Genomic DNA, 19,048 nt, shown 5'->3' on the forward strand with positions numbered 1-19,048 from the left:
TGCATGCCTGTGGGTGTTCATCTGTGTGTGTTCCTCTCCAGGGAGTGTTGTCGGTTCTTTGGGGACGATGGGCTGACAGCCAAGGTGTTCTTCACTAAGGTGGCTCCGTTTGGATTGCTGTGGATCCTCACCAACTACCTGTACCTACAGGTACTGTGCTGCTTTCCCCCCATCCTGGGGGTGTGTGTGTGTGTGTGTGTGTGTGTGTGTGTGTGTGTGTGTGTGTGTGTGTGTGTGTGTGTGTGTGTGTGTGTGTGTGTGTGTGTGTGTGTGTGTGTGTGTGTGTGTGTGTGTGTGTGTGTGTGTGTGTGTCAGGTTAGGGACTGTGACAGTATTGTATAGTGCCTGCAGGTGTAACAGGTGTCACTGTGCTAGCTAGAGGTCGACCGATTATGATTTTTCAACGGCGGTAACGATACCGATTATTGGAGGACCAAAAAAAGCAGATACCGATTAATCGGGCTATTTTTATATATTTGTAATGAAGACAATTACAACAATACTGAATGAACACTTTTGTTTTAACTTAATATAATACATAAATAAATTAAATACATTTAGTCTCAAATAAATATTGAAACATGTTCAATTTGGTTTAAATAATGCAAAAACACAGTGTTGGAGAAGAAAGTAAAAGTGCAATATGTGCCATGTAAGAAAGCTAACGTTTAAGTTCCTTGCTCAGAACATGAGAACATACTGGTGGTTCCTTTTAACATGAGTCTTCAATATTCCCAGTTAAGAAGTTTTAGGTTGTAGTTATTTTAGGAATTATAGGACTATTTCTTTCTATACCGTTTGTATTTCATACCTTTGACTATTGGATGTTCTTATAGGCACTTTAGTATTGCCAGCCTAATCTTGGGAGTTGATAGACTTGAAGTTATAAACAGTGCTGTGCATCAAGCATTGCAACGAGCTGCTGGCAAACGCAGTAAAGTTCTGTTTGAATTAATGCTTACGAACCTGCTGCTGCCTACCACCACTCAGTCAGACTGCTCTATCAAATCATAGACTTAATTATAATATAATAACACACACAAATACGAGCCTTAGGTCATTAATCTAGTAAAATCCGGAAACTATAATTTCAAAAACAAAACGTTTAATCTTTCTGTGAAATACAGAACCGTTCTGTATTTAAACGAACGGGCAGCAACCCTAAGTCTAAATATTGCTGTTACATTGTACAACCTTCAATGTTATGTCACAGCGAAGTAGGCTGTGATTCGATGATACATTAACAGGCACCTCATTGATTATATGCAACGCAGGACAAGCTAGATAAACTAGTAATATCATCAACCATGTGTAGTTAACTAGTGATTATGTTAAGATTTATTGTTTTTTATAAGATAAGTTTAATGCTAGCTAGCAACTTACCTTGGCTCCTTGCTGCACTCCCGTAACAGGTGGTCAGCCTGCCACAAAGTCTCCTCGTGGAGTGCAATGTAATCGGCTATAATAGAAGTCCAAAAATGGCGATTACCGATTGTTATGAAAACTTGAAATCGGCCCTAATTAACCGGCCATTTTGATTAATCGGTCGACCTCTAGTGCTAGCTTAGCGGTATAGCTTCCTTCTAGTGCTAGCTAAGCGGTATAGCTTCCTTCTAGTGCTAGCTTCCTTCACCATCCCTGTCCCCTTACTGGACTCAAACTATTGATCCTCTGCTTCAAAAACACTCGTAGCCAACTACACCACCGAAAATCTAGCAATTGGGCGAAGTCATTTTAAGCTGTGACGTGATCCTGTCTCTAACACAGGCCCTGAGGAAGATCAACACTACAGACGTGTCAGCTCTGTTCTGCTGCAACAAGGCCTTCGTATTCCTGCTCTCTTGGATCGTACTGAGAGACCGCTTCATGGGGGTCAGGGTGAGTTACAGTGTGTGTGTGTGTGTGTGTGTGTGTGTGTGTGTGTGTGTGTGTGTGTGTGTGTGTGTGTGTGTGTGTGTGTGTGTGTGTGTGTGTGTGTGTGTGTGTGTGTGTGTGTGTGTGTGTGTGTGTGTGTGTGATCCACAAAGTCTGTCAGGAAATGTCCAGGGAACCTACGAAGAGATAACATTTTGACTGGAGATTCCTCCAGTTATGAGTAGATAAGAGTTCATTTCAGGGCTAGATAATGTCTCCTAATGTCTCCTAATGTCTCCTAATGTCTCCTAATTAAGACCACAGACTCAGTCTCAGTTGGACTAGCTAGGTCCTACCTAATTAAGACCACAGACTCAGTCTCAGTTGGAATAGCTAGGTCCTACCTAATTAAGACCACAGACTCAGTCTCGGTTGGAATAGCTAGGTCCTACCTAATTAAGACCACAGACTCAGTCTCAGTTGGACTAGCTAGGTCCTACGTAATTAAATTATAGCAGACAGTAATTAACTGTGTCCTGGATTCCCTGTTCTAGTGGGCTTTAACCTGGATGAACCAGAGGCTAATGGCTCCCTGCCTCCCTGCCTCCCAGACTCTAACACTTCCCTTCTATTAAAAACGATATTGGGTTAGAGGCTAGTTTGCATCACAAATGGCACCCTATTTCCTTTATAGTGCACTATTTTTTTTAGCCCTATGGGCCCTGGTCAGAAGTAGTACTACATAGGGAATAGGGTGCCTTTTGGGAAGCAGCCTAAACCCTCTCTGTGCTGGAGCCCTGCGGTCCCTGAAGGAATGAAGAGTATTAAGTATTAAGAGTTGAGGGCAAGGGGAACTCAAATCAAATCAAATCAAATTTATTTATATAGCCCTTCGTACATCAGCTGATATCTCAAAGTGCTGTACAGAAACCCAGCCTAAAACCCCAAACAGCAAGCAATGCAGGTGTAGAAGCACGGTGGCTAGGAAAAACTCCCTAGAAAGGCCAATACCTAGGAAGAAACCTAGAGAGGAACCAGGCTATGTGGGGTGGCCAGTCCTCTTCTGGCTGTGCCGGGTGGAGATTATAAGAGAACATGGCCAAGATGTTCAAATGTTCATAAATGACCAGCATGGTCGAATAATAATAAGGCAGAACAGTTGAAACTAGAGCAGCAGCACAGTCAGGTGGAAGTTGAAACTGGAGCAGCAGCATGGCCAGGTGGACTGGGGACAGCAAGGAGTCATCATGTCAGGTAGTCCTGGGGCATGGTCCTAGGGCTCAGGTCCTCCGAGAGAGAGAAAGAAAGAGAGAAGGAGAGAATTAGAGAACGCACACTTAGATTCACACAGGACACCGAATAGGACAGGAGAAGTACTCCAGATATAACAAACTGACCCCAGCCCCCCGACACATAAACTACTGCAGCATAAATACTGGAGGCTGAGACAGGAGGGGTCAGGAGACACTGTGGCCCCATCCGAGGACACCCCCGGACAGGGCCAAACAGGAAGGATATAACCCCACCCACTTTGCCAAAGCACAGCCCCCACACCACTAGAGGGATATCTTCAACCACCAACTTACCATCCTGAGACAAGGCTGAGTATAGCCCACAAAGATCTCCGCCACGGCACAACCCAAGGGGGGGGCGCCAACCCAGACAGGATGACCACAACAGTGAATCAACCCACTCAGGTGACGCACCCCCTCCAGGGACGGCATGATAGAGCCCCAGCAAGCCAGTGACTCAGCCCCTGTAATAGGGTTAGAGGCAGAGAATCCCAGTGGAAAGAGGGGAACCGGCCAGGCAGAGACAGCAAGGGCGGTTCGTTGCTCCAGAGCCTTTCCGTTCACCTTCCCACTCCTGGGCCAGACTACAATCAATCATATGACCCACTGAAGAGATGAGTCTTCAGTAAAGACTTAAAGGTTGAGACCGAGTTTGCGTCTCTGACATGGGTAGGCAGACCGTTCCATAAAAATGGAGCTCTATAGGAGAAAGCCCTGCCTCCAGCTGTTTGCTTAGAAATTCTAGGGACAATTAGGAGGCCTGCGTCTTGTGACCGTAGCGTACGTGTAGGTATGTACGGCAGGACCAAATCAGAGAGATAGGTAGGAGCAAGCCCATGTAATGCTTTGTAGGTTAGCAGTAAAACCTTGAAATCAGCCCTTGCTTTGACAGGAAGCCAGTGTAGAGAGGCTAGCACTGGAGTAATATGATCAAATTTTTTGGTTCTAGTCAGGATTCTAGCAGCCGTATTTAGCACTAACTGAAGTTTATTTAGTGCTTTATCCGGGTAGCCGGAAAATAGAGCATTGCAGTAGTCTAACCTAGAAGTGACAAAAGCATGGATTAATTTTTCAGCATAATTTTTGGACAGAAAGTTTCAGATTTTTGCAATGTTACGTAGATGGAAAAAAGCTGTCCTCGAAATGGTCTTGATATGTTCTTCAAAAGAGAGATCAGGGTCCAGAGTAACGCCGAGGTCCTTCACAGTTTTATTTGAGACGACTGTACAACCATTAAGATTAATTGTCAGATTCAACAGAAGATCTCTTTGTTTCTTGGGACCTAGAACAAGCATCTCTGTTTTGTCAGAGTTTAATAGTAGAAAGTTTGCAGCCATCCACTTCCTTATGTCTGAAACACATGCTTCTAGCGAGGGCAATTTTGGGGCTTCACCATGTTTCATTGAAATGTACAGCTGTGTGTCATCCGCATAGCAGTGAAAGTTTACATAATGTTTTCGAATAACATCCCCAAGAGGTAAAATATATAGTGAAAACAATAGTGGTCCTAAAACGGAACCTTGAGGAACACCGAAATTTACAGTTGATTTGTCAGAGGACAAACCATTCACAGAGACAAACTGATATCTTTCCGACAGATAAGATCTAAACCAGGCCAGAACATGTCCGTGTAGACCAATTTGGGTTTCCAATCTCTCCAAAAGAATGTGGTGATCGATGGTATCAAAAGCAGCACTAAGGTCTAGGAGCACGAGGACAGATGCAGAGCCTCGGTCCGATGCCATTAAAATGTCATTTACCACCTTCACAAGTGCCGTCTCAGTGCTATGATGGGGTCTAAAACCAGACTGAAGCATTTCGTATACATTGTTTGTCTTCAGGAAGGCAGTGAGTTGCTGCGCAACAGCCTTCTCTAAAATTTTTGAGAGGAATGGAAGATTCGATATAGGCCGATAGTTTTTTATATTTTCTGGGTCAAGGTTTGGCTTTTTCAAGAGAGGCTTTATTACTGCCACTTTTAGTGAGTTTGGTACACATCCAGTGGATAGAGAGCCGTTTATTATGTTCAACATAGGAGGGCCAAGCACAGGAAGCAGCTCTTTCAGTAGTTTAGTTGGAATAGGGTCCAGTATGCAGCTTGAGGGTTTAGAGGCCATGATTATTTTCATCATTGTGTCAAGAGATATAGTACTAAAACACTTGAGCGTCTCTCTTGATCCTAGGTCCTGGCAGAGTTGTGCAGACTCAGGACAACTGAGGTTTGGAGGAATACGCAGGTTTAAAGAGGAGTCCGTAATTTGCTTTCTAATAATCATAATCTTTTCCTCAAAGAAGTTCATGAATTTATCACTGCTAAAGTGAAAGTCATCCTCTCTTGGGGAATGCTGCTTTTTAGTTAGCTTTGCGACAGTATTAAAAAGGAATTTCGGATTGTTCTTATTTTCCTCAATTAAGTTAGAAAAATAGGATGATCGAGCAGCAGTAAGGGCTCTACGGTACTGCACGGTACCGTCCTTCCAAGCTAGTCGGAAGACTTCCAGTTTGGTGTGGCGCCATTTCCGTTCCAATTTTCTGGAAGCTTGCTTCAGAGCTCGGGTATTTTCTGTGTACCAGGGAGCTAGTTTCTTATGAGACATTTTTTTAGTTTTTAGGGGTGCAACTGCATCTAGGGTATTGCGCAAGGTTAGATTGAGATCCTCAGTTAGGTGGTTAACTTGGGTAGGCAGAGGGAGTCTGGAAGGGCATCAAGGAATCTTTGTGTTGTCTGTGAATTTATAGCACGACTTTTGATGTTCCTTGGTTGGGGTCTAAGCAGATTATTTGTTGCAATTGCAAACGTAATAAAATGGTGGTCCGATAGTCCAGGATTATGAGGAAAAACATTAAGATCCACCACATTTATTCCATGGGACAAAACTAGGTCCAGCGTATGACTGTGACAGTGAGTGGGTCCAGAGACATGTTGGACAAAACCCACATGTTGGACAAAACCCAGAACTGATCTGGGTTCAGATGAGTTGAGGGCATGGAGAGTAGACCTGGGTTCAGAAGAGTTGAGGGCATGTGGAACTGACCTGGGTTCAGAAGAGTTGAGGGCATGGGGAACTGAATAGGTACAGAAGAGTTGAGGACATGGGGAACTGACCTGGGTTCAGAAGCGTTGAGGGCATGGAGAACTGATCTGGGTTCAGAAGAGTTGGGGGCATGGGGAACTGACCTGGGTTCAGAAGAGTTGAGGGCATGGAGAGCAGACCTGGGTTCAGAAGAGTTGAGGGCGTGGGGAACTGACCTGGGTTCAGAAGAGTTGAGGGCATGGAGAACTGACCTGGGTTCAGAAGTGTTGAGGGCATGGGGAACTGACCTGGGTTCAGAAGAGTTGAGGGCATGGGTAACTGACCTGGGTTCAGAAGAGTTGAGGGCATGGAGAGTAGACCTGGGTTCAGAAGAGTTGAGGGCATGGGGAACTGACCTGGGTTCAGAAGAGTTGAGGGCATGGGGAACTGAATAGGTTCAGAAGAGTTGAGGACATGGGGAACTGACCTGGGTTCAGAAGAGTTGAGGGCATGGAGAACTGATCTGGGTTCAGAAGAGTTGAGGGCATGGGGAACTGATCTGGGTTCAGAAGAGTTGAGGGCATGGGGAACTGATCTGGGTTCAGAAGAGTTGAGGGCATGGGGAACTGAATAGGTTCAAAAGAGTTGAGGGCATGGGGAACTGACCTGGGTTCAGAAGCGTTGAGGGCATGGAGAACTGATCTGGGTTCAGAAGAGTTGGGGGCATGGGGAACTGACCTGGGTTCAGAAGAGTTGAGGGCATGGAGAGCAGACCTGGGTTCAGAAGAGTTGAGGGCGTGGGGAACTGACCTGGGTTCAGAAGAGTTGAGGGCATGGGGAACTGACCTGGGTTCAGAAGAGTTGAGGGCATGGGTAACTGACCTGTGTTCAGAAGAGTTGAGGGCATGGAGAGTAGACCTGGGTTCAGAAGAGTTGAGGGCATGGGGAACTGACCTGGGTTCAGAAGAGTTGAGGGCATGGGGAACTGAATAGGTTCAGAAGAGTTGAGGACATGGGGAACTGACCTGGGTTCAGAAGAGTTGAGGGCATGGAGAACTGATCTGGGTTCAGAAGAGTTGAGGGCATGGGGAACTGATCTGGGTTCAGAAGAGTTGAGGGCATGGGGAACTGATCTGGGTTCAGAAGAGTTGAGGGCATGGGGAACTGATCTGGGTTCAGAAGAGTTGAGGGCATGGAGATCAGACCTGGGTTCAGAAGAGTTGAGGGCATGGGGAACTGATCTGGGTTCAGAAGAGTTGAGGGCATGGGGAACTGACCTGGGTTCAGAAGAGTTGAGGGCGTGGGGAGTGGACCTGGGTTCAGAAGAGTTGAGGGCATGGAGAACTGACCTGGGTTCAGAAGAGTTGAGGGCATGGGGAACTCATCTGGGTTCAGAAGAGTTGAGGGCGTGGGGAACTGATCTGGGTTCAGAAGAGTTGAGGGCATGGGGAACTGAATAGGTTCAGAAGAGTTGAGGACATGGGGAACTGACCTGGGTTCAGAAGAGTTGAGGGCATGGAGAACTGATCTGGGTTCAGAAGAGTTGAGGGCATGGGGAACTGATCTGGGTTCAGAAGAGTTGAGGGCATGGGGAACTGATCTGGGTTCAGAAGAGTTGAGGGCATGGGGAACTGATCTGGGTTCAGAAGAGTTGAGGGCATGGAGATCAGACCTGGGTTCAGAAGAGTTGAGGGCATGGGGAACTGATCTGGGTTCAGAAGAGTTGAGGGCATGGGGAACTGACCTGGGTTCAGAAGAGTTGAGGGCGTGGGGAGTGGACCTGGGTTCAGAAGAGTTGAGGGCATGGAGAACTGACCTGGGTTCAGAAGAGTTGAGGGCATGGGGAACTGATCTGGGTTCAGAAGAGTTGAGGGCATGGGGAACTGATCTGGGTTCAGAAGAGTTGAGGGCATGGGGAACTGACCTGGGTTCAGAAGAGTTGAGGGCATGGAGATCAGACCTGGGTTCAGAAGAGTTGAGGGCATGTGGAACTGATCTGGGTTCAGAAGAGTTGAGGGCATGGGGAACTGACCTGGGTTCAGAAGAGTTGAGGGCGTGGGGAGTGGACCTGGGTTCAGAAGAGTTGAGGGCATGGAGAACTGCCCTGGGTTCAGAAGAGTTGAGGGCATGGGGAACTCATCTGGGTTCAGAAGAGTTGAGGGCGTGGGGAACTGATCTGGGTTCAGAAGAGTTGAGGGCATGGGGAACTGACCTGGGTTCAGAAGAGTTGAGGGCATGGAGAACTGACCTGGGTTCAGAAGAGTTGAGGGCATGGGGAACTCATCTGGGTTCAGAAGAGTTGAGGGCGTGGGGAACTGATCTGGGTTCAGAAGAGTTGAGGGCGTGGGAACTGATCTGGGTTCAGAAGAGTTGAGGGCATGGGGAACTGATCTGGGTTCAGAAGAGTTGAGGGCGTGGGGAACTGACCTGGATTCAGAAGAGTTGAGGGCATGGGGAACTCATCTGGGTTCAGATGAGTTGAGGGCATGGGGAACTGAATAGGTTCAAAAGAGTTGAGGGCATGGGGAACTGACCTGGGTTCAGAAGCGTTGAGGGCATGGAGAACTGATCTGGGTTCAGAAGAGTTGGGGGCATGGGGAACTGACCTGGGTTCAGAAGAGTTGAGGGCATGGAGAGCAGACCTGGGTTCAGAAGAGTTGAGGGCGTGGGGAACTGACCTGGGTTCAGAAGAGTTGAGGGCATGGGGAACTGACCTGGGTTCAGAAGAGTTGAGGGCATGGGTAACTGACCTGTGTTCAGAAGAGTTGAGGGCATGGAGAGTAGACCTGGGTTCAGAAGAGTTGAGGGCATGGGGAACTGACCTGGGTTCAGAAGAGTTGAGGGCATGGGGAACTGAATAGGTTCAGAAGAGTTGAGGACATGGGGAACTGACCTGGGTTCAGAAGAGTTGAGGGCATGGAGAACTGATCTGGGTTCAGAAGAGTTGAGGGCATGGGGAACTGATCTGGGTTCAGAAGAGTTGAGGGCATGGGGAACTGATCTGGGTTCAGAAGAGTTGAGGGCATGGGGAACTGATCTGGGTTCAGAAGAGTTGAGGGCATGGAGATCAGACCTGGGTTCAGAAGAGTTGAGGGCATGGGGAACTGACCTGGGTTCAGAAGAGTTGAGGGCGTGGGGAGTGGACCTGGGTTCAGAAGAGTTGAGGGCATGGAGAACTGACCTGGGTTCAGAAGAGTTGAGGGCATGGGGAACTGATCTGGGTTCAGAAGAGTTGAGGGCATGGGGAACTGATCTGGGTTCAGAAGAGTTGAGGGCATGGGGAACTGACCTGGGTTCAGAAGAGTTGAGGGCATGGAGATCAGACCTGGGTTCAGAAGAGTTGAGGGCATGTGGAACTGATCTGGGTTCAGAAGAGTTGAGGGCGTGGGGAGTGGACCTGGGTTCAGAAGAGTTGAGGGCATGGAGAACTGCCCTGGGTTCAGAAGAGTTGAGGGCATGGGGAACTCATCTGGGTTCAGAAGAGTTGAGGGCGTGGGGAACTGATCTGGGTTCAGAAGAGTTGAGGGCATGGGGAACTGACCTGGGTTCAGAAGAGTTGAGGGCATGGAGAACTGACCTGGGTTCAGAAGAGTTGAGGGCATGGGGAACTCATCTGGGTTCAGAAGAGTTGAGGGCGTGGGGAACTGATCTGGGTTCAGAAGAGTTGAGGGCGTGGGAACTGATCTGGGTTCAGAAGAGTTGAGGGCATGGGGAACTGATCTGGGTTCAGAAGAGTTGAGGGCGTGGGGAACTGACCTGGATTCAGAAGAGTTGAGGGCATGGGGAACTCATCTGGGTTCAGATGAGTTGAGGGCATGGGGAACTGACCTGGATTCAGAAGAGTTGAGGGCGTGGGGAACTGACCTGGATTCAGAAGAGTTGAGGGCATGGAGAGCAGACCTGGGTTCAGAAGAGTTGAGGGCATGGGGAACTGATCTGGGTTCAGAAGAGTTGAGGGCATGGGGAACTGATCTGAGTTCAGAAGAGTTGAGGGCGTGGGGAACTGATCTGGGTTCAGAAGAGTTGAGGGCATGGGGAACTGATCTGGGTTCAGAAGAGTTGAGGGCATGGGGAACTGATCTGGGTTCAGAAGAGTTGAGGGCGTGGGGAACTGATCTGGGTTCAGAAGAGTTGAGGGCGTGGGGAACTGATCTGGGTTCAGAAGAGTTGAGGGTGTGGGGAACTGATCTGGGTTCAGAAGAGTTGGGGGCATGGGGAGCAGACCTGGGTTCAGAAGAGTTGAGGGCGTGGGGAACTGACCTGGGTTCAGAAGAGTTGAGGGCGTGGGGAACTGATCTGGGTTCAGATACTATTATAAGTATTTTAAATACTGTTTTGAGACTATTCTGTTAAGCCAGGTAAACTCAATCAAGTTGTGGGCATTCACAAGATAACCTGTACTGCAGTGCAGAAAAAACATTTGCTTTCAAGTGAATGTAACTGCTCCGTCAGGGCTGGGGGATAGTTCATTAAGGGTCATTGTTAATGAACTTGGACCTCGGCGTCACCCTGGGAGAGAGTTTGTCAAATTAACAATGTACCTTGCAGCACCAAAGGTATTCTGAAGAGTAGCTATAAGTAAGTTGCTGGATACAGTGCCTTGCAAAAGTATTCAACCCCCTTGGCATTTTTCCCATTTTGTTGAATTACAACCTGTAATTTAAATTGATTTTTATTTGGATTTCCTGTAATGGACAAACACAAAATAGTCCAAATTGGTGATGGAAAATGAAATAAATAACTTGTTTAAAAAAAAAATATATATATATATACAACTGAAAAGTGCTGTGTGCCGATGTATTCACCCCCTTTGCTATGAAGGCCCTAAATACGATCTGGTGCAACTAATTACCTCCAGAAGTCACATAATTAGTTCAAACAAGTCCACCTATAATAAGGTCCATCTGTTCTGAAGGGCCCCAGAGTCTGCAACACCACTAAGCAAGGGGCACCGCCAAGCAAGCGGCACTATGAAGACCAAGGAGCTCTCCAAACAGGTCAGGGACAAAGTTGTGGAGAAGTACAGATCAGGGTTGGGTTATAAAAAAATATCAGGAACTTTGAACATCACACTGAGCACCATTAATTCAACTAAGAGTGGCCAGATAAAAAGCCATTGCTTAAAGAAAAAAATAAGCAAATATGTTTGGTGTTCGCCAAATGGCATGTGGGAGACTCCCCAAACATATGGAAGAAGGTACTCTGGTCAGATGAGACTAAAATTTAGCTTTTTGGCCATCAAGGAAAACGCTATGTCTGGTGCAAACCCAACACCTCTCATCACCCCGAGTATCTATCCCCACAGTGAAGCATGGTGCTGGCAGCATCATGCTGTGGGGATATTTTTAATCGGCAGGGACTGGGAAACTGGTCAGAATTTAAGGAATGATGGAATCTTGCTAAATACAGGGAAATTCTTGAGGGAAACTTTTTTCAGTTTTCCAGAGATTTGAGACTGGGACGGAGGTTCACCTTCCAGCAGGACAATGACCCTAAGCATACTGGTAAAGCAACACTTGAGTGGTTTAAGGAAAAACATATAAATGTCTTGGAATGGCCTAGTCAAAGCCCAGACCTCAATCCAATTGAGAACCTGTGGTATGACTTAAAGATTGTTGTACACCAGCAGTAACCCATCCAACTTGAAGGAGCTGGAGCAGTTTTGCCTTGAAGAATGGACAAAAATGGCTGAGAGTTCCCTTCTCTCTGCAGTGGTACTGAAAAGCCTCATGTGGAAACTGAAGTGTGTCCTTGTAATGACATGATTTATATATAATCTTCTGAACTGAAAACGTGTTACCTCTCAGAGAGATAGAGAAGACAGGAAGGAGTCTTGATGCAGAGCGGGATTCCCGGGTCGCCATCGGGACCCGACAGAGAAGTGTGCGGCGCGGTCTATTATTGTATAATAGTTGTATTGCAGAATGCAATCTGGCAGGAGTGGCTCAAACTCATGAAGCAGCCCAGACAAAAAGTCACGGTACCAAACATGATGTCCCACACAGACCCCTGTCTTGATGAACCTGTAGTCTACATTTAAAACTCCCTACTAGGTCCCAGGCAGTCCACGTATTCAGAGTAGAAAGACTGATTCAGCATCAGGTCCCCCTGGCCATATAATCATATTCATCATGATCTCAAAGGTCAAACTGATCCTAGATCAGCCCTCTTATATGTATTCGGAGACTTTATAAATACAAGTTCGGGTCTCTCTTGCAAAATATGTTTGATCTCACTGTGACTAATCCGGATAAATGAATGAATGTGTGTATGTATGTACTGTTTGTGTGAATAACTGGAGGGAAGATCTGGAAGGAAAACACCTAATCGGAATGTCTCTCTCTCTCTCTCTCTCTCTCTCTCCCTCCTGTCATTATCCCTCACATCACTATCTGTGATGAAAGCTCTGAGTAATCCTCCCATTTCTTTCTCTCTCTCTCTCTCTCTCTCTCTCTCTTTCTCTCTCTCTCTCTCTCTCTCTCTTTCTTTCTCTCTCTCTCTCTCTCTCTCCCCATCTTTCTCTTCCTATCTCTCCCCATGTCTCCTCTCTCTCTCTCTCTCTCTCTCTCTTCCTCTCTCTCCCCATGACTCCTCTCTCTCTCTCTCTCTCCCTCTCCCTCTAATTCTCTCTCTCTCTCTCTCTGTCTCTCTCTCTCTCTCTCTCTCTCTCTCCCCATCTTTCTCTTCCTCTCTCTCCCCCATGTCTCCTCTCTCTCTCTCTCTCTCTCTCTCTTCCTCTCTCTCCCCCATGACTCCTCTCTCTCTCTCTCTCTCTCCCTCTCCCTCTAATTCTCTCTTTCTCTCTCTCTCTCTCTCTCTCTCTCTCTCTCTCTGTCTCTCTCTCTCTTACTCTCTCTCACTCTGACTGTTGATGGGTATTGCAGTGTTTTGATGTCTGCAGTAATGCGGAGGATCTTGGATGGGCTTTCCTTCATATGAAAATGAAGAGAGAAGGGGAGAGGATACGAGTGGGAGAGGCTGGGGAGAGTCCAATCATCCCTTTGAAGTATGACAGTGTTCTGGTACTTAGCTTGGGCTATTTCATGGGTGAGGTGGGTGGATAGCTGTCAGTAGGAGAATGGTATATAAGGGATGGCATCTCTCCCATACTGTACCTACAGTGCCTTCAGAAAGTATTCATACCCCTTGACTTATTCTACATTTTGTTGTGTTACAGCCTTTATTCTAATCTACACATAGACATGGTTAATTATTGCATTGCAAAAAATAATTTAATCTATTTTAGAATAAGGCTGTAACGTAACAAAATGTGGAAAAAGTCAAGAGGTCTGAATACTTTCCCAATGCACTGCATGTACAGGTAACTGCCAAAATAAAGGAAACACCAACATAAAGAGTCTTAATAGGGTGTTGGGCCACAACGAGCCAGAACAACTTCAATGTGCCTTGGCATAGATTCTACAATTGTCTGGAACTCTATTGGAGGGATGTGACACCATTCCTCCATGAGAAACTACATCATTTGGTGATTTGTTGATGGTGGAAAGGCTGTCTCAGGCGCCTGCTCCAGAATCTCCCGTAAGTGTTCATTTGGGATGAGATCTGGTGGCTAAGACGGCCATGGCATATGGTTTACATCGTTTTCATGTTCACCATTCTGTGACCACTCGCGCGCTGTGGATGGGGGCATTGTCATCCTATGGGGGGGGCATAGCCATGGTAGACAACATAATGGCCCTAAACATGATGCTTAATTAACTCAGGAACCACACCTGGGTTGAAGCACCTGCTTTCAATACACTTTGTATCATTTACTCAAATGTTTCCTTTATTTTGGCAGTTACTTGTATATCTCTGAGTATATTGTATCTCAGAGTCCTGTATCTCTCTCCTGTAGTTTTATGTTGTTATGGAGAGGTGTGAGAGTAACATTGCCTAGGCTTTAGCTCAGCGAGCTAGCACAGTCTCCCTTGTGGCACATGAGACCCACCCAGGCTCTAACCCAATCAGTCACACATACATTTCTCAGCTGGGGTTGTGTCTTTTCATTGAACCTTTATTGAACTAGGAAAGACCCTTGGGGTTAGAAAGGTCTTCTGCGAGTGTGGCCTGGTGTTGTGGTGGAGTGGTGGGAGTGACAGACTGCCTCAGCAGAGCCCAGACCCAGTCTTGGTCCATTTCCCCATTCCCTGACATTGGGTTTACTGACACAGCAGTGTGTGAGAAAGGAAAACAAATTGCCGTGTCCAATCACTGAGGGGTCCGTGTCCCAGGCAACCAAGCAGCAAAGCAGCAGGCTTTCTCAGAGAAACACATCTCTGTAGAGAGGTAACTGACCATAGAATATCATCAGGGGCGCAACTTTCACTGGGTAGGTTGGCTACGCTGTTTGGGGTGTTTATCCGAATGGATAAAGAAACTGGAAGGTGCGCCCCTGAATAGAATTACCATGTCAGCCATATTGAGTAAACCCATGGGTTGTCCCTAGTCATTTTTATTTCTATGTGACTGACATAGCTGGCGTTTCTAGAGAATGGACATCCCCATTCAAGTCAACGTTGTGTAATGGGTTGACCTGGCAGGTCATTCTATCTTTTATGTAGCTAGAGAGGTAACTGAAAGGCAGGCAGCCTGCACTGCAGAAAGAGAGAGGGGGGGGAGAGAGAGAGAGAAAGAGAGAGAGGGGGAGAGAGAGAGAGAGAGGTGGGGGGGTTTACCCATTGTACCCCTTGGCTCTGTCCAGGTGTAAGCAGTGCTTAATTTGGGCCACATCCTGCCAAAACAGGATCTGGTACCTTTAAAAAAATGTTTTTATTCGTTCCGGTACCTCAGAGCCCCCAACTCACCCCACTCTAATGCTCACTTTTTGTTCCGGCATTTTCCGATTTACAAATGAAGAACCGGGCATAACCACATGGGTTGTTTATCTTCCTGACACCTCTCTAATGCAGTGCTAATCCACTCCGCTGGCCCAAGCCAAGTCCCTATTCATTACACACACACACACACACACACACACACAGACACACACACACACACACACACACACACACACACACACACACACACACACACACACACACACACACACACACACACACACACACACACACACACACACACACACACACACACACACACACACACACACACACACACACACACACACAGCCCATCAATCCTTTCCTGTATGGGAGACTGTCTTTGCTGATTGGAAAGCACTGAGCCCTGGACCAGATAGTATATGATTATCATGACTGTGGTTGTGTGTGTCTTTGCATTGTGTTCACCATTACACCAGTAACAGACATTACTGTGGGAGGGAACGGCTGGAGGAAAGGGAGGGGGAACGGCTGGAGGAACGGGAGGGGGAATGGCTGGAGGAAAGGAGGAGGGAACGGCTGGAGGAAAGGAAGGGGGAACGGCTGGAGGAAAGGAAGGGGGAACGGCTGGAGGAGGGAACGGCTGGAATAACGGGAGGGGGAATGGCTGGAGGAAAGGAGGAGGGAACGGCTGGAGGAAAGGAAGGGGGAACGGCTGGAGGAACGGGAGGGGGAATGGCTGGAGGAGGGAACGGCTGGAGGAACGGGAGGGGATATGGCTGGAGGAAAGGAAGAGGGAACGGCTGGAGGAAAGGAAGAGGGAACGGCTGGAGGAAAGGAAGGGGGAATGGCTGGAGGAACGGGAGGGGGAATGGCTGGAGGAAAGGAAGGGGGAACGGCTGGAGGAACGGGAGGGGGAATGGCTGGAGTAAAGGAAGAGGGAACGGCTGGAGGAAAGGAAGAGGGAATTGCTGGAGGAAAGGAAGAGGGAACGACTGGAGGAAAGGAAGAGGGAACGGCTGGAGGAAAGGAAGAGGGAACGGCTGGAGGAAAGGAAGAGGGAACTGCTGGAGGAAAGGAAGAGGGAACGGCTGGAGGAAAGGAAGAGGGAACGGCTGGAGGAAAGGAAGAGGGAACGGCTGGAGGAAAGGAAGAGGGAATGGCTGGAGGAAAGGGAGGGGAAAGTGAAAGTCAGGGACAAACATATACACACGCACAAACACAAACTCTGTCACTCTGACACACACACATACAAGGCCATTGGGGCGTGAATCTGTTCAGTGCTACTGTAAGGTCTCCGACAGTAACTTACCACCCTGGCTGGGCTCAAGGCTGCTCCAGGTTTTACTACCTGTCTTAGGTTGTGTCCCAAATTACACCATATTCCCTTTATAGTGCACTACTTGTGACCAGGGCCCAGGGGAATAGGGTGCCATTTGGGACACATTCAGTACTTACTGTTTGATGATCTGATCTCAGACCAGTGTAAAAGTACATCAGAAGTGGATCCTGGTGTGTCAAGTCAACAGTGACTCTTCTTTCTAAGCAGTAAAATGTATTTATGGTAGATTGAACTGCAGTTGAGATACTTGTACTTTCACACTATGAATAAATCCAGCTTGAATTCAAAGTGAAAGAATTCAACCTTTACCCTGACCATACAGTAGCTTCATGTCCACATCCCGGTTCAACCCTCCCCCTCCTTCTACACTATCCTATCCAATAAAATGTAAGCAGTGCCCCACTCCTTAAAAAAACATGCTAAGTGGTATATATTGTAATATGTCCTCTCCACCTTTCTCTGTGCAGATCGTGGCGGCCATCTTTGCCATCGCTGGCATCGTGATGATGACGTACGCTGACGGTTTCCACAGCCACTCTGTCATGGGGATCACCTTCGTTGTGGCCTCCGCTTCTATGTCTGCACTCTACAAGGTACTCTACTCTATGAACAAACACACAAACACACACGCACATTCTCACACACAGGACACATTTGTTTGCTTAACTGTGAGACATGGTACAGTCTTCTCTTAAAAGACAGGATCAAAGGAACACCTCATTCTTTGTGGTTGAAAGGAATGAATACATGGTTATCCTTTGTGATTGAAAGGAATGAATACATGGTTATTCTTTGTGGTTGAAAGGAATGAATACATGGTTATTCTTTGTGATTGAAAGGAATGAATACATGGTTATTCTTTGTGGTTGAAAGGAATGAATACATGGTTATTCTTTGTGATTGAAAGGGGGTGTGTCAGTTCTGAGACCTTTTATGTGTCTCCATTTTTCTTTTCTCCTTCAGTGAGATGAAGATGTCCTCAAAAGGTTTCAAACAATAAATCACCCAAACATCCTCCTTTATGAGATACAGTTTAGGAGCAACGTTAGGTCTCATGTAAGGAGTCTTTGTGCATACAGGGACAGGCTCGTGAGTCTCCTTAGATTTGTTCCTTATATAATCAGGTAACAGGAGACTAGATTAGATATTATGAAATAAAAAAATAAGAATTTGTTCTTAACTGACTTGCCTAGTTAAATAAAGGAAAACTTTAAAATATATATACTGTATACTCTCATTATTGTTATATAATTGTCATGTTACTTTTTTGATTTAATAATTTTTTTAAACTTTAGTTTATTTAGTAAATGTTTTCTTAACTCTATTTCTTCAACTGCATTGTTGGTTAAGGGCTTGTAAGTAAGCATTTCACGGTATGTTCTACACCTGTTGTAATTGGCGCATGTGACAAATACAATTTGATTTAATCCTATTTGTCTCTCTCTTTCTCTCTCTCTCTCTCCACAGGTGCTCTTTAAAATGGTCCTGGGCAGTGCCAAGTTTGGGGAGGCAGCGCTCTTTCTGACGATCGTCGGCGGGGCTAATTTTGTGTTCATCAGCTTTGTGCCAGTCATCCTGTACTTCACCCATGTGGAATACTTTGGTTCTCTTGAGGACATCCCCTGGTTATACCTCTGTGGGGTAGCAGGCCTGCTCTTTGGTAAGCACTGACTTCTGGAGATTACTTTCAGTGTAGAGACTGATGCAAACCTGCAACCAGTGTGGAGACTGATGCAAACCTCAACCGGTGTAGAGACTGATGCAAACCTCAACCAGTGTAGAGACTGATGCAAACCTGCAACCAGTGTGGAGACTAGAGGTCGGCCGATTATGATTTTTCAACGCCGATGCCGATTATTGGAGGACAAAAAAAGCCGATACCGGTTAATCGGCCGATTTTTTCCCCATTTGTAATAATGACAATTACAACAATACTGAATTAACACTTATTTTAACTTAATATAAAACATCAATAAAATCCATTTAGCCTCAAATAAATAATGAAACATGCTCAATTTGGTTTAAATAATGCAAAAACAAAGTGTTGGAGAAGAAAGTAATATGTGCCATGTAAAATATGTGCCATGTAAAAAAGCTAACGTTTAAATTCCTTGCTCAGAACATGAGAACATGAAAGTTGGTGGTTCCTTTTAACATGAGACTTCAATATTCCAAGGTAAGAGGTTTTAGGTTGTAGTTAATATAGTATTTATAGGACGATTTCTCTCTATACCATTTGTATTTCATATACCTTTCACTTTTGGATGTTCTTATAGGCACTATAGTATTGCCAGTGTAACAGTATAGCTTCCATCCCCCTCCTCGCCCCTACCTGGGTTCGAACCAGGAACACATCGACAACAGCCACTGCTCCACAAAAGTCGCAGCCCTTGCAGCGCAAAGGGAATAACTACTCCAAATCTAAAAGTGAATGACGTTTGAAACAGTATTAGCGCACACCCAGCTAACTAGCTAGCCATTTCACATTGGTTACACCAGCCATTAGGCTGATAGGCTTGAAGTCAAACAGCGCTGTGCTTGCGAAGAGCTGCTGGCAAAACGCACGAAAGTGCTGTTTGAATGAATGATTACGGGCCTGCTGCTGCTCAGTCAGACTGCTCTATCAAATCAGACTAAATTATAACATAATAACACACAGAAATACGAGCCTTTGGTCATTAATATGATCGAATCCGGAAACTATCATTTTGAAAACAAAACTTTTATTATTTCAGTGAAATACATAACCGTTCGGTATTTTAT

General features: G+C 46.3%; 1 protein-coding gene across 2 annotated transcripts in view; it reads left to right on the forward strand.

The window, feature by feature from the left end:
* The window catches only part of slc35f3b (solute carrier family 35 member F3b), a 149,010-nt gene that overhangs the window by 124,592 nt on the left and 5,370 nt on the right, over positions 1-19,048 (forward strand). For both annotated transcript variants that reach the window (XM_031813108.1, XM_031813109.1), the window contains 4 exons: positions 42-150; positions 1,768-1,878; positions 16,753-16,878; positions 17,753-17,945. In XM_031813108.1, the coding sequence (XP_031668968.1) occupies positions 42-150; positions 1,768-1,878; positions 16,753-16,878; positions 17,753-17,945 (539 nt within the window). The remainder of the gene's footprint in view (positions 1-41; positions 151-1,767; positions 1,879-16,752; positions 16,879-17,752; positions 17,946-19,048) is intronic.

Source organism: Oncorhynchus kisutch, unplaced genomic scaffold, assembly GCF_002021735.2.
Source record: "Oncorhynchus kisutch isolate 150728-3 unplaced genomic scaffold, Okis_V2 Okis04b-Okis11a_hom, whole genome shotgun sequence".
NCBI classification, from domain to species: Eukaryota; Metazoa; Chordata; class Actinopteri; order Salmoniformes; family Salmonidae; genus Oncorhynchus; species Oncorhynchus kisutch.